This window comes from Panthera leo, chromosome B4 (assembly GCF_018350215.1).
Source record: "Panthera leo isolate Ple1 chromosome B4, P.leo_Ple1_pat1.1, whole genome shotgun sequence".
Lineage (NCBI taxonomy): Eukaryota > Metazoa > Chordata > Mammalia > Carnivora > Felidae > Panthera > Panthera leo.
The window spans coordinates 53,720,090-53,735,795 of record NC_056685.1 but is presented as its reverse complement, the minus strand read 5'-3'; the positions used below and the strand labels follow the sequence as shown (position 1 = coordinate 53,735,795).

Genomic DNA, 15,706 nt, shown 5'->3' with positions numbered 1-15,706 from the left:
CCACCCTATTATTTACATTAGAAATTGATCACAAGTACAAATCCCTTGAACAAATGGTCTTTATAACATCAGAGAATAAGCCTTATTCTTCTCCCTCCACTGACTATAAAATGATTTTATGGGACCTGTTCTTCTCCTGATACTAAGTGGAATTTCAGTTTGCACTACTTTCTGTTGACTTTCAAAAGAAAAATAAAAGCCCTCTGGTCACATTAGTCTCACAAAAATGACTTTGAACTTCATTTAAACTGAAGCTTCTTTCCTCCCACTACAACATATCCAAATCTTCCAGGTGGGAAAAAGGGTTCAGGTAGTTTGTTTATGCTCTGCTCTAGCTTCTCCTGGCCTCTCTCCCTAGCCCCACTGCAGCTCTTCCCACACAGTGAAGCAAGGCTGCTTCTGTGTCCTCTGGAGTTGAAACTTGGTGTGGGAAGTTAAAGAGGCAGGTATTGTCATTTTTTCTTTCTCTGGCCTAGAGAGCAATTTAAAACAGACTCTCCCGGCCATTTCTGTGGGTCTTTGGAGATGTTACCCTTCATTTGTGATCTCTAATGTGCAGTATCTTCGGTGGGGTAAATGCACTTCCTCTGACTAGTCACACACAAGTTCTCCTTCAAATTTTTACCTGTAGGACACACTTTTAGCCTCTCTACTCAGGTCTCACCATTGCTCCATATAATCCAATTAGCCAGACTTAAGACAGACCCAAACCAGTTGGCCCACCCTTGACTGGGATGTTGCTCCTTTTCAAATGTAGCCCTTGCTTCCTTCCACCTCCTGGCAGGAGGATCCACCTCCGCTCTTTGCCTTCTAGACTTTTTAGCAGGAATCAGACCAGTCTCTGAATCCTCCAAACTGTAGAGGACAAATATAAAGCACTCTGAGCAAACCTCTAAAATCATGCTCACTAAGCTTGAGGTTGGGCAAAACAATGTCTTTGCCCTGAGATTGAAAAGGATGGTAGGCACCTGCCATAGGAGATGCTAAAATCTTCTGTAGCATTAATGTGATTCAAAGAGTAAGTCATGAGCAAAAAAGCAGGCAAACAAGTCTCTGGCACAGACTGAGTCCATAACTAGATCCAGTAAAATTGAAAATGTAATATATGATAAATACTTCAGGGACGCCTGGGTGGCTCAGTCGGTTAGGTGTCTGACTTCAGCTCAGGTCATGATCTCACGGTTCATGGGTTCGAGCCCAGCATCAGGCTCTGTGCTGACAGCTCAGAGCCTGGAGCCTGTTTCAGATTCTGTGTCTTCCTCTCTCTCTGCCCCTCCCCCACTTGTGCTCTGTCTCTGTCTCAAAAATAAATAAACATTTAAAAAAAGATAAATACTTCAATAATAGTTCATCAGGAAAAAATATATCTTGTGTAATAAATGATATTGTATCATAATTAGATCTCCTTCTGGAAAGAAAATAGACTGTTAGCCCTCCCTAATGTCATGTTCAAAAGTGAAAAGAGAGCAATAGATTGAAGATTTACTGTAAAAAATGAAAATATTTTTTAAAAGTAGGAGTGTTAGGATTGGGAAAAAACTCTTCCAAAAAGAAAAAAAAAAACAAGAAACAATAATGGAAAAAATTTAGAGTTGACTTCATAATGATGCAAATTACACAAAGGCCAAAAAGTACCATAAGTAAGGTTAAAAAAAAAAAAAAAAAAGAAGAAAGAAAGAGAAAGAGATAGAGGAAAGATTGAAAATATATACAAGAGGCAGAGGTTTATATCTCTAATGTGAAAAAAGAACTCTTACAAATTGACAAGAAAAGAGACAAACATGGGTATGAGCTGGGGTTCATAAAAGAGGAAATGCAATGGCCCAAAAAATTTATAAAAAGCTTTTTGTAAAAGAATGTCAAATCTCACTAATAGCTAAGGAAATGCAACTTAGCACAACACAATATTCTCATTTATTAATATAATAAATTAAAAAATTTATGGAAATTTATAATATTTAATCAAATTAGGTATAAAAATGGTAAGTTGTGAATTGCAGGGTGCAATGGTTCTGTAATTTCCCTTTTGGAAATCTGTTCTCTAGAAATGGACATGTTTCTTTCTAAGGAGATACAGGCCAAGAATGATTCAGATATATGTGTGGACCTAAAGGAATGTTCATGGTACACAGTTGAATGAATACAGCAACAAGGTAAGTCACATATATAATGATGATGATTCTATTCATGTGAATAAAAGTAAGGGGGAACATTTGTATATAAATATGTATAATTATATATGATATATGTATATTTTATGTGAATATAGGAAGAAATGTAAAAAGATATATACCAAATTGACTTTTTCTTTTTATACTATTTGTGTCATCTGGCTTTATTAAAAATATAACTCTCACTTTTGAATTTTTAAAGAAAACACCCATGTGTGTGTGTGTGTGTGTGTGTGTGTGTGTGTGTGTGTTGTATGTGTATAATATAGACAGCTAATGCTCTAGGATTTCATGGGAGAGAGACAGGGATATGGAGAACATGGAGCTTGATCAGAACTAGAAGGATGGGTTTGGAGGAACCAGATAAACAAAAAGAAGTCTTTCAGACCATGGGCAAAACAAGAGGAAAGCAGTATTATCCAGAATCATTTAGATTCACTCCAAATGCTCCAAATCACTTATAACTGCATATTTAGAAAAAATCCAAGTATATATCCATATATTTGTGAGTGAACAAGCAATATTATTATAATTACATGATCCTGCATTACACAGAATTCTTGTCACTACCAGAAAATTATAGACAAGATAATTAGAAAACCCAAAGAGTCTTATATTTCCAAGTATTAAATTGGCCTTATATTTTTTTCTAAGCAAAAATAACTGAAATGCACTCACAACAACCCAAGTCAATGAACTCCCTTTACCTTAGCATTCACCATCATCTCCATTCACTGCTGCTTCTACACTTGTGTAAGATCATCACAGTTTTTTAAAAGTACACATTGAGTAACCAATATGTATAACTCTCTGCACACATGTAAGCTGGAACTTCCTGTCCCGCAGAGAATCAGAGTTATAAATAAAGGGATCTTTGTTTATATAACTTTAAATCCTTTGATAAAGTTTCTTTGCTCTGAGGGTTACGTAAAACAGGTTAAAGAAAAGATTAATCACTTGGAAACAGAGGCTCCTCTCCCTGGCTGTTTTTTCTTAAGTTAACTCTTATATGGTTGTGGTTCAGACTATAACATTGTATTAAAAGAGTAAAGAAAAACTCAGTGAGTACATAATAAGTTAAATAATAAGTACTTAACTTTCTTAGACTTCAGTATTTTTCTTTGTATATTAACAAATCTTTTGTAAATCAAAGAATTGCTTACTGATTTACTCATGTATTGAACAAACTTAATATGTTGAGCATTAGTTCAATTCTGGGTAACTGGATAACCTAAGAAAAGATGATACCAAAATAGGAATAAACTTGGAGACAATAAACTTGGAGCAATGCTGTGGATAGGACCATTCATTTCTATCAAACATTGATTTTCTCCCGTCAGCCACCAACATTTCCAAACAGTAGGCCGATGGGAGAAAAACAATGATTACAAGTTATTCCATTGGTAACTTGCCAGCCAGACCGAGTGAGTGAAAGATTAGCTATGTCATGTGCTGAGGTGGTCAGATCCAGGTAAAATTCAGGATGAAGTGGAAAGGATGGTTTGGATTAACGTAAAACAAATGCTATGGAATGTTTACAAGCACCAGCTAAACCAGCTCCAGCACTGATGATTTGTGTTCTTGGACAAGATCATTAGCTTTGTTTTTTTAACCTATGCTAAGGGATAATTATAGCATCTACCTCAAATATTTGATGTGATTATTGTTCTTTCATTCAACAAATATTTGCTAAGTGCCTACTCTATGCAAAATACTATCCTAGGTGGTAAGAAGTCATAGGCATTGTTTGTTCTGACTGAAGGAAGGAAGATATAAAAAAGTCAACATAATAAGATTCAGAGAGAAATATTTTCCCCTCACTAGGCCTATTTAATAAATATATTTTAAAAACTATAAAGGGCTGGGAGAGAGGCTGGATCAAGATTGGACTTATCAATGCTTTCAGAACCCAGGATGTCTTTCTGAGACCAATCTACGAGTTCTGTCTACACCTTCATTGCCTATGTACCTATAAGTTTGAATCTGTTTGGAAACAAAAGTAGGTTTTATTCTGCCAGCCATTCAGACTTGTTTTAAGATAGCTTTGGGGATCTTTGAACACATTGTTTTCATCCTCATTTTTAAAGTGAGTGACTGTGCTCTGTCTTGTCTGTAAGTACCACCAACCCCATGCATGTGGACACACACACACACACACACACACACACACACAACGCTGAAAGGGTGGCCTACTTTCCTGATTCATGTGCCTTCCTGCCTAGAACTTTTATCTGGCAACTTATAGGACCAGCATCTTCAACATGGTACACTGGATTTTCACCTGCAGGGAAGGGATTGGAAATCTTCGTTAGTGAACGGTTTCTCCAGTGAACTCACCAGCAAAGTGTGGAGGAACATATGCACAGGTCTTTGGGTGCAACAAAGCATATGGTAAAATACTACTGCATGTTAAGAAGTCACATTAAATGTTGTAAGCAGAGGCAGGGGCAGCAGTGACAGTATAAAGGGCTTCTGTATTTCACTGCTGCTGAAGGAGGGATGATGATCTTGGATAAATATTTATTCAAAGAGGAGACATCCAAAAATAACTGAGAAGTCTCCTTTAAACTCTTTTTACTGTTTACTTCCCTCAAGTCCTCATCTCTAACTTGCAGCAATGGAGATAGTGTTTCTTGGTAATAATTCCACTATAAAGATTCCTATAGCCTGGATCAGAGGGTTATGTTTCTTCTCACGTTGGAAGATGTAGCACCCGTGGAGGGATAACTCATTAAACTCTAAGTTCTGACCTAGACACCATCTCACCACGCTGGCAAGGATGCTGTATTGATACCTGTTCCCCCACTATAAGGTATCCATATTAACCATTGCATGGATAGGATTGAACAGAGCTCAGCAAAGTACGCATTGGGGCCAAATCTGGCCTGCCACTTGTTTTTGAGTTTTTATTGGAACACAGCTGCACTCAACCATTTACATTTTATCCATGGCTGCTATTAATGACAGCTTTGAATAGTTGTGACAGTGATCATAGAGCCTGCAAAGCCTAAAATGTTTACTGTTTAGCCCTTTACAGTATAGGTTAGCTGACCCCCAGTATAGAATAATGCTCCTGGTAACAGCAATGCCAGTTTGGTGTCATGTCAGCAAAATTTCTGATAAAAATTGGACTTAGAGCTATACAGATACCAACATGAAATGTTGAAATGAATCCATGTGTGGCTAATGACGAACTACCATCTTTGCCTTTGAAAATAAGCTTTGAGATCATGGTTATATCACAGAATTGTACAGTTCAGAAACTTCCTTCAGAATCTGCACCTCCTGATTATCTCTCTTTGAACTTTAAACTATTTATGTGTGTTCTCTTCACTCCGTTGCACATGTTCTTTCCTCTCAGTGAGCACTGGTTAGTCAGGTAGTTCCCCATGACTTTTAAAAATCTATTTAAATAGTATTTATTTATTTTTTAATGTTTTTATTTAGATCCAAGTTACTTAACACAGTGTAATATTATTTTCAGGTGCACAATTTAGTGATTCAACACTTATCTACAACATCTGGTGCTCATTACAATAAATGCCCTTCTTAGTCCCCATCACATATTTAATCAATCCCCCCCTCCAATCTCCCCTCTGGTAACCATCATTTTGTTCTCTATAGCCAAGAGTCTGTTTCTTGGTTTGTCTCTCTTTTTTTCCTCTTGATCATTTCTTTTGTTTCTTAAATTCCACATATGAGTGAAATCATATGGTATTTGTCTTTCTCTGCTGACTTATTTCACTTAGCATAATAGTCTCTAGCTCCATCCACATCGTTACAAATGGCAAGATTTCATTCTTTTTTTATGGATGAGTAATATTCTATTATATATTCTATTCTTTCTATATACTCCATTATATTCATATGTACATAAAAGAGCAGTGTGAAGAAGTGGGGGCAAGAATGACCCCCCAACTGGCCAAAGCCCACACACCACTTCATCCATGTGCCCAGTGCCTATGTCCCACCACTGTCACCACTATGCCCAAGAGAAAGGCTGAAGGGGATGCTAAAGGAGATAAAGCCAAGGTGAAGGATAAGCCACAGAGAAGATCTGCAAAGTTATCTGCTAAACCTATTCCTCCAAATCCAGAGCCCAAACCTAAAAAGGCCCCTGTAAAGAAGGGAGAAAAGATTCCCGGAGGAAAAAGAGGAAAAGCTGATACTGGCAAATATGGGAGTAACCCTGCAGAAAATGGAGATGCCAAAACAGACTAGACACAGAAAGCTGAAGGTGCTGGAGATGCCAAGTGAAGTGTGTGCATTTTTGATAACTGTGTACTTCTGGTAATTGTACAGCTTGATATCTATTTTTTATCAATTTTTTATCTATTTTTATCAAGTTTTATAAAAACGTAGCATACACACACACACATATATATATATATACACATATATATATATATATATATATATATATATATATATATGGCATCTTCTTTATCCATTCATGTTTGCAATAACTTCTTACTAGATATGTCTCCTGAGGCAAGGGAAACAAAGGTGAAAAATAAACTACTGGGATTTCATCAAAATAAAGGCTTCTGCACAGCAAAGGAAACAGTCAACAAAACTAAAAGGCAACCTGCAGAATGAGAGAAGATATTTGAGAATGACATATCTGATAAAGGGTTAGTATCCAAAATATAGAAATAACTTATAAAACTCAACCCTCCAAATAATCTGATTTTAAAAATTGGACAGAGGACATGAACATTTTTCCAAAGAAGACATACACCTGACCAGCAGACACATGAAAAGACTTTCAATATCTCTCATCATCAGGGAAATACAAATGAAAACTACAATGAGATATCACTTCACTCTTGTCAGAATGGCTAAAATCAGCAACACAAGAAACAACAGGTGTTGGTGAGGATGCGGAGAAAAGGGAAGCCTCCTAGACTCTTGGTGGGAGTGCACACTGGTGCCAGCCACTCTAGAAAACAGTATGGAGGTTCCTCAAAAAGTTAAAAATAGAACTACCTTACAATCCAGCAATTGCAGGACTGGGTATTAACCCAAAGAATACAAAAAAATATATATACTAGTTCCAAGGGATACATGTATCCCTCATAATTTTTTTTGTGGTGTTGTGTTTTTAAAATGTGGAATGTAGGGGCGCCTGGGTGGCGCAGTCCGGTTAAGCGTCCGACTTCAGCCAGGTCACGATCTCGCGGTCCGTGAGTTCGAGCCCCCGCGTCAGGCTCTGGGCTGATGGCTCGAGCCTGGAGCCTGTTTCTGATTCTGTGTCTCCCTCTCTCTGCCCCTCCCCTGTTCATGCTCTGTCTCTCTCTGTCCCAAAAATAAATAAAAAAACGTTGAAAAAAAAAAAATAAAATAAAATAAAATAAAATGTGGAATGTAGCCCTCAGGGCACCTGGATGGCTCAGTAGGTTGAGTCTCGAACTCCTGATTTTGGCTCAGGTCATGTTCTCAGGGTCATGGGATAGAGCCCCATGTCAGGTTTCTGCACTGAGAGTGGAGCCTGCTTAAGATTTTCTCTCTCTCTCCTTCCGCCCCTCTCCCCAACTTGTGCTCTCTTTCTAAAAATAAAAACATAAAAAAAAGAAAAATAAATAAATAAATAAATAAATAAATAAAAGTAACCCTTTTAGGAAATCCTTCATTTGGACAAAAAAAAAACAAACAAACAAACAAACAAAAAAAAACAAAAAACAAACAAAAAAAAAAACAACAAACTTATGGGGCCTCAGGAACCTAGAATTACATTAATAACACCCCTTGGTTTACAACTTGTTCTCATCATTGCCCATGCATGGATGCTTTTATTTGCAAAACCTAACACCTTATCGATAAACTGCATCTGTCTGATTTCCCACCAACCCACCTCCTGTCTCATCCAGTTCAAGGTAACCATCCACCTGAATCTTATGTTCATCATGAATATTTTGTTCATCATTCCTTTGCTTTCATTTTTATGTAGTTTTTGTTTTTATGAATATTCCTAAAGAGAGAGGGGCAGAGAGAGAGAGAGACAGAGACAGAGAGGCAGAGAGAGAGAGCACAACCATGCATGCATATATCTGTTTGTTTCAAACTTTATAAAGTGTTTCAGGGTGTATGTAATTTGAGGGACTCAATTTTTTTTTCACTTATTGCTATGATTCATTCATTTTGTTGGATATTGTATCATGGTAATTAATTTGTTTTTATTGCTGCATAAAACTCCATTGGGTGAATGTACCACAGTTAAATTACCTACTTTCTCTTTGAAGGCATGAAGGTTTGTTGGTCTCTCCCCCTGTTCCTGGCACAGAGCTCCCCAAACCCTTGTAATTTTCTAAGGTATAAGAGCACTAAGAATATCTTCTTCTAATATTTGTTTTTGACCCTATCCCTGACACAGGGCTCCTGTATATTCTATTGAAGCAACTCAAGTGGGTTCCTGGGATGGCTCCTAGATGGCAGCTGGTCACCAGAAAGACCAAGCCATGATTAGAAGCTTGGAATTTTCAGCCTTACCTCCCTCCTCATCTTCCAGTGTGGGGAGAGAGGCTGGGAATAGACTTAATAATTGATCATGTCTATGTGAGGAAGCCTCCACAAAATCCCAATAGCAGTGGGCCCAGAGAACATCCAGTTTGGAGAACACACCCTTATACCAGGAGGGTGACATACTACATCTCCACAGGGACAGAAGCACCTGCACTTAAGATCCTCCCACACCTTGCCATATGTATATCCTCATCTGGCTATTCATCTGTGTTCTTTATCATATCATTTAATAAACTTGTAAATGTAAATAAGTGTTTTCCTTAGTTGTGTGAGCTGCTCTAGAAAATTAATCAAACCTCAGGAAGGATCATACGAACCTCTGATGTGTAACCAAATTGAAAAGAAGTTGTGGGTAACCTGGGGATCTACTAGTTGTGATTGGAATCTGCAGGTGGGGCAGTCTTGTGGGAATGAAGCCTTAGTGGGGTCTTATGCTACTTCCAGGTAGATAGTGTTGGAATTGAGTAAAATTATAGAACACCCAGATGCGGTTGCAGAGAATTGCTTGATGTGGGGAAAACTCCATATACATTTGGTAACCAGAGTGTCAGAAGTCAAGTGTTATGTATGAGTGGGTTAGTGATGTCATAGTAGACACATTGGAGAGGAACATACAAAGAAAGAACAGGATTATTCCCTACTGAAAAGAGAGAACTGTAGGGTTTTCGAACACAAAACTCTTTATCTGGGTTTTGCTATTAAGAACAGCTCTTATTATACAAGTGCAAAATTTTATTTTGAAAATAGACTTACCCTGTGGAAGGATGCAACTGAAGGTATGTGAATGTTCAACTTAGGGAAGTAAATGCAAACTCTTCTAGTAGTTACTTTATACTGAACAGCAATGCATGGAAAATGTTATTGAAATACAGACTTGGTATTTTCAGACTTTTTTATTTTTCTCAAAAGGATGGGTATAAAATGATATCTCATGATTGTGATGTATAATTTACTGATTAATTGAGAAGATTGAACATTTTCTTAATATGTCTATTGGCTATATGTTTCTTCTGTGATATGCCTGCTTATTTTCTCTGATCTATTTTTCTATTGGGCTGTTTGTACTCTTCTTATTAATGAGTAAAGGTTCTTTGTATATTACTAATTCTAATATATTAGTTGTATGCATTGTAAATATTTTCTCCAACTTTTTTACTTGTCATTTCATTCTTTATGTTGGCTTTTGATGAACAAAAATTCTTACTTTTTAGTATAGTCAAATTTTTTCAATTTTTATTTAATTTTTTTAATTTTTTTTTAATGTTTAACTGAGAACAAACTGAGGGTTGATGGGGGTGGGAGGGAGGGCAGGGTGGGAGGGAGGGCAGGGTGGGTGATGGGTATTGAGGAGGGCACCTTTTGGGATGAGCACTGGGTGTTGTATGGAAACCAATTTGACAGTAAATTTCATATATTAAAAAATAAAAAAAAAATAAAAAAATAAAAAAATAAAAAAATAAAAAAAAATAAATAAATAAATTTTTTTAATGTTTATTTATTTCTGAGACAGAGAGAGACAAAGCATGAGCGGGGAGGGACAGACAGAGAGGGAGACACAGAATCAGAAGCAGGCTCCAGGCTCTGAGCTGTCAGCACACAGCCCGATGCGGGGGTCGAACTCACAGACTGTGAGATCATGACCTGAGCTGAAGTCGGATGCTTTACTGACTGAGCCACCCAGGCACCCCAAATTTTTCAATTTTTAAAAATTTATTGCCAATGCCTGTTTGTGACAATAAAACTCTGTCCAAAAATAATTTTTTTAAACTAAATTTTTTCATGTCATGTTTTAAAATTTTGTTTTTGATAAGTAGATCTTTAATACATCTAAAGTTGATCTTTCTATATGATATGATATACTAATCCAATATTATCTTTTTCAATAAGGATATACTTTTCTCCAGGTCCATTTATTAGACAATTTCTCATTTCCCCATTGATCTCTCATGTCATCACAGTCATACCAAAATTCCAAGCACATCTGGGCCTCTTTCTGGGCTCTAATTTTATTCCATTTGTCAATTTATCTATTTCTGCAATGTTACTACACAGTGTTTATTATTATGTCATTATAATAATTATTAGAATCCGATAGACTAAGTCCACCCTCCCACAGACTTTCCTTTAGAAACACCCTATTTGTGTCCTTTTACTTGACCATATAAAATTAGAATAATCTTATCAAGTGTCATGTTTTGTGAATTGCATTGAATCTATAGATCAATTTGGTGATAAATGCCATCTGTATGATATTTGGTTCTATCTATGAACATAGTATCTCTATCTGGAATTTAAAAAAGTATTTCTAAATAAAGTTTCATAATTTCCTTATAGATATAACAAATATCTTTTGTCAAATTTAATCATTTCATAAATAATTTTATAAGTTTAAGATCCTTTTCTTTCTATTCCTGAGTTACTTAGAAAATTTACCATGATTTCCTGTTGGATTTTTTCAGTTATTAATCAAATGATAATATATTTTCCTCTCTTAATCTGTTGAGTTGCATTGATGAATTTGTCTTGTTAGTTTTCTAAAAGAACCAATTTTGAGCTTTCTCCTTCGTTGAGAAGTAAGAGTTAATTTGTTCAAAACTAATTCTCTGTAAACTAGTCCCTGCAAAGCTCCACTGGAAATCAGCTCCTGTTTAGTCCTCGAGGCAATCATTCTTGATAGAGTGTTAAGGTGAAGGCTCAGACCCCAAGTTCTGTAACTTTTGGATCTCAGCCCTGAGGGCTGCTGCTTTCCCATTAATGAATGCCATAGTAAAGGGTTAGGGTTAAAGACCAAGATTCTACCATGTTACAGTGCTGTGACTTGCACTCTTGGACTTCAGTCCAGAAGAAAGGTCCTATGACTTATTTAAGATGGATGCTTAGTTCACTGATTGTGATACTTTCTTTTTTTCCTAATGTAAGTCCTTAAGGTAAATACTATTTTGGTGAATACTATTTTCTTACCATTCAGTTCTAGACCATTTTTAGTTTTCATTATTTTTTTTTTTTAATTTATGACTTGTTTGGTAGCATTTTTTTCAATTTCCAAATGTGGGGAGTTTGTATTTATGCTTTGTTGTTTCTAACTTCTAACTTGTTTTAGCTTGTTAATAGTATTGTTTAGGTGTTTAAAATTGTTCTAGCCTTTTCTATATTTGACTTATCAATAATCACAAGAGTGTACTGACATTCAGTACTGTTAAACTTAATTTGTATGTCAGGCCCCTCAAAATGGAGGTCACCCCAGTACCTGGCCCATGTCACAAATGTAAAGCCAATTCAGCCTGCACTTACAAGAAGCACCTGTCAAAGAATCCTAACATACACCAAACACAGTCCTCCAACTTAGCTTTAGCTAGCTTACCTTACCCTAGAAAATAGGAGCTGCTACCCTGACCTCCCAGCCAATCATGTCCTGTTTCAAAGCGGCCTCCTCTAAAGTTCTACAAAACTCCCTCTTGTCCCAAATCCTTTGGGAACATTGTTCCACTGCTTATGAGGCAGTGTAACCCCCCAACCCATGAATTGTTTTCCCTCGAATAAAAGACATCAAACTTGTCACAAAATTGTTTTAGTTTTATTTGGCAGTACAATAGTGGATGTATCAATGTCTGTAATGTCTATCAATTTTGATTCATGTATTTTAAGGGTTAAAATTCTACATTTTCAAAATGTATTGCAATCTTTATCATTATGTGATGATTTATTTTATTCTTTATAATTTTTTTGCCTCAAAGTCTAATTTATCTGATATAAATAACAATACCAACGTTATCTTGGCTAACATTTGCCTGATGTAAATATTTTTAAAATTTTTTTTACTTTTGATCTTTGCATGTCCTTATATTTGGTGTTTCTTTTGTAAATACTATACATTTAGATTATTTGCCCTATTTATTAATCTGTATCTTTTAACTGGTGAGTTGAGTAATTATATTTCTTTTAATTAGTGATATACTTGGACTTGCTTCTACCATGTTAATTCATAATTTCAGTTTGTCTCCCTTTTACTAAGTTTCGTATTAATTCATTTCAACTGAATCAGGGGAATGAAGGGCTCAATGAAGGAAAATTCTAAGGAAAACCCAAAACTGTTACATTACTGATGTGTTTGAAGTTATTGAGCTGGAATATTAACTGTTTGAACTTACTGATTTAGAATGTTAACTCCATGAGGGAAGTAAGTAGCACATAGTAGGTACTCAATATATTAATTTTCTATGTCCCTGTCATATCTTCATTTTTTGGACAGTTTGGGAAGAAATTAGTGATAAGAACACTAAGCAAGTAAAGTAAGCAAGTAAAAAGGCAAGGCAACCATTGATTCCAGGAAAACAAAAAAGTTATACAAGAAAGGTATTCATATTGTAATATCAACTGTGAATAATATTTACACAGTCATAACTATACAAACATTGACAAACATTTAATCAAAATGATAATTGACTATATTGGGATGCTATCAAAAGGAGTATTTGTCTGTGTAGTTACATATACAATGGGTTAAAGAGAATTACATCTTCCATAGGAAGAAGCAGATAAAAAGCATAAAGCCAGTTCTTAGTTGGAAAGAAAAAAGAGGTGATACCAGAAAAAAATATATTAAAAGTAATTTTCTTTAATGAGGGGTGTTTGTGAATGGAGAAAAGTAACAAATACTATTATTTTTGCTGAAAGATTTGTAGTTCCTGACATTTTTATGCATAATTTTGATACTTATAAAAATAATTTATTAAAAGTGTAAACAAAATATAAAAAATAAAAACTATACAAACTGATACATATACTCAATGGCCAAAACTATGTGTAAAGATGAGAGATGGTGCATATCAAAGAGAAGTTAAATCATGCTAAATTTCCTGAGCTGTTTGGGAAAATATTGGAAGCATATACGCATTTGAGGATAGTACAATGTACATATGTATTGAAATGTGAGGATAATCAGTAAACATATAGAAATGGAATGTTGACCTTTGTTTCCAGCATTATGTCAGATAAGTGTACTGAAAGACTTTCTCACTACACAATATCATCTCCAGAACACCTCCAGCTTGTGGAAAGAAAACATACTTTTTTTTCAACATGTCATGGGTCTCCACAGAAGTAGGGGAGGTCTATAAGGATAGTAAAACTTTATGACCCTACTCCCACTCCCAACCTGCACCTGGGTTGTTCTAAAACTGAAGGCCAGAAAAATACCAGTATTGGGATGGTATACCTTACTCCAAAAGCAACAGAGGGAAGCTAAATATGAGTCTCCTTCATTAAGCCAAAATTCTAGAGGAAGGTTCCAAGTCACCAGTGCCTCTGGGTTTCAACAGAAGAAAAAGTGAGTGAGAGTCAGAAGAAATAACAAACAGAATTAGACTACTGAGAACTGCAAATACTGGAAATTTCAGGCACAGAATATAGAACAATTATGTATAAAGATTTAAAGAGGTAAGGGAGCTTCCACTTTTGAAAACAGAACATTTAACTATTGATACATGCAACAACCTCGATGAATCTCCAGAGAATGATGCTGAGTGAAAAAAGTTAATCCTACAAGTTTACTTATTGTCTTATTCCATTTATAGAATGGAATTATTTAAATAACGAAATAACAGAAGTGGAGAACAAATTAGTGGTTGCTAGGAGTTAAGGAGATGACAGTGGTAGAGAAGTAGGTGTGGCTATAAAGAGGAAGCATGAGCAATCCTGTGGTAATGGAAATGTTCTGTACTGTACAGTACAAAATGATTTGTACTGTAGCTTTTCAAGACATTACCATTGGAGGGAAACTGGGTAAAGGTACATGGATATTTTTATGGTACTTCCTATAACTGTATGTGAATCTTCAATTGTATCAATATACAATGCTTAATTTTAAAAAGTATGTAAATATTATATGAAATTCAAATTTCATTGTCCATAAATGGAGTTGTATGGGAAGAATGTCATGATAATTTGTTTACATATTGTCTATGGCTGCTTTCATGCTTCAATGGGAGAGTTGAGTAGTTATGAGAGAGACCATATGTTCTGTAGAGCCAAAATATTTATCTGGCCCTTCACAAGGGAAGTTTGTGAACCCTTGATCTAGGTAAATTAGATCAACCTACTGAAGTATATTTATATATATATTTTCTGACCAAAATCTAGCAGAAGATAAAATGTTATGTAATCCTAGAATTCAATCATTCAATACTACCTTTGTCCAGAAGACATTTGTTTTTGATCTAGGAAAAACAATTGCAAAACTGATCAATTTCTATAGAATGTGGGTCCAAAAGCCTGACTGGAGCATACTTAAGAGAAAAGGAGAAAAGAAGTAGTATTTCCGTGAAGGGGGTCACAAATGACAAAGGTGAACTTATGTCCAGTCTTGCCCAGGTCAGTTCTGATTTATGCCTATTACCTTAGCATCATAATTAACATCCACCCTCCCTTTTGGTTTTTGAAAAGTCAAGTTTGAATGATAACTCATATGGTCAACCTACCAATGACCTTTCCATTATTAAATCTAATGGATATTTTTCAGTCTTCTCTTAACTTATTAGTGGCATTTGACAAAGTCTATCATTCCTTTCTCCTGAAAAGTCTCTTCACTTGGCTTCTAGGACACTACATCTCTTATTTTTCTCCTGTATTATGGGTGATTTATTTCTGTCTCCTCTGGTGAGACTCCCACCCCCTTCCTCTGGTTGATCTTGTAACACTAGAATACCTCATGGCTCAGTCCTTGGTTCTCTTCTTTATTTAATCTATATAAACTTCCTCAGTGATCTCATCTAATTTAATGGCTTAAAAACACCTCTTATAGGCTGATCATTCCCAAACTGATGTATCCAGGCTGGATGTTACTACCAAACTTCAGATATATGTCTACTTATCATCTCTACTGGATATATCAAAGATAACATGTAAAAAATTGAATTAGAATTGATGTTCTCCTTCCTCCTTCTCTCACTCAAAAACAAAACAAAACATAACAAAACAAAACAAAAACAAACAAAAAGGTGCCATTCCACCTTCAG

General features: G+C 35.7%; 1 protein-coding gene across 1 annotated transcript; it reads left to right on the top strand.

Annotated features, from left to right (window-relative positions):
• The first annotated feature begins 6,115 nt into the window (after nucleotides 1-6,115).
• On the top strand, nucleotides 6,116-6,518 carry LOC122224334 (non-histone chromosomal protein HMG-17-like). Its single transcript, XM_042946003.1, has one exon. It carries the CDS (start codon nucleotides 6,156-6,158, stop codon nucleotides 6,390-6,392), a length of 237 nt encoding a protein of 78 aa, XP_042801937.1. The 5' UTR covers nucleotides 6,116-6,155; the 3' UTR covers nucleotides 6,393-6,518.
• The last annotated feature ends 9,188 nt before the right edge of the window (nucleotides 6,519-15,706 follow it).

Bases quoted from the DNA above. Each gene is read 5' to 3' on its own strand.
- LOC122224334 (XM_042946003.1), top strand. From the start codon at position 6,156: ATGCCCAAGAGAAAGGCTGAAGGGGATGCTAAAGGAGATAAAGCCAAG.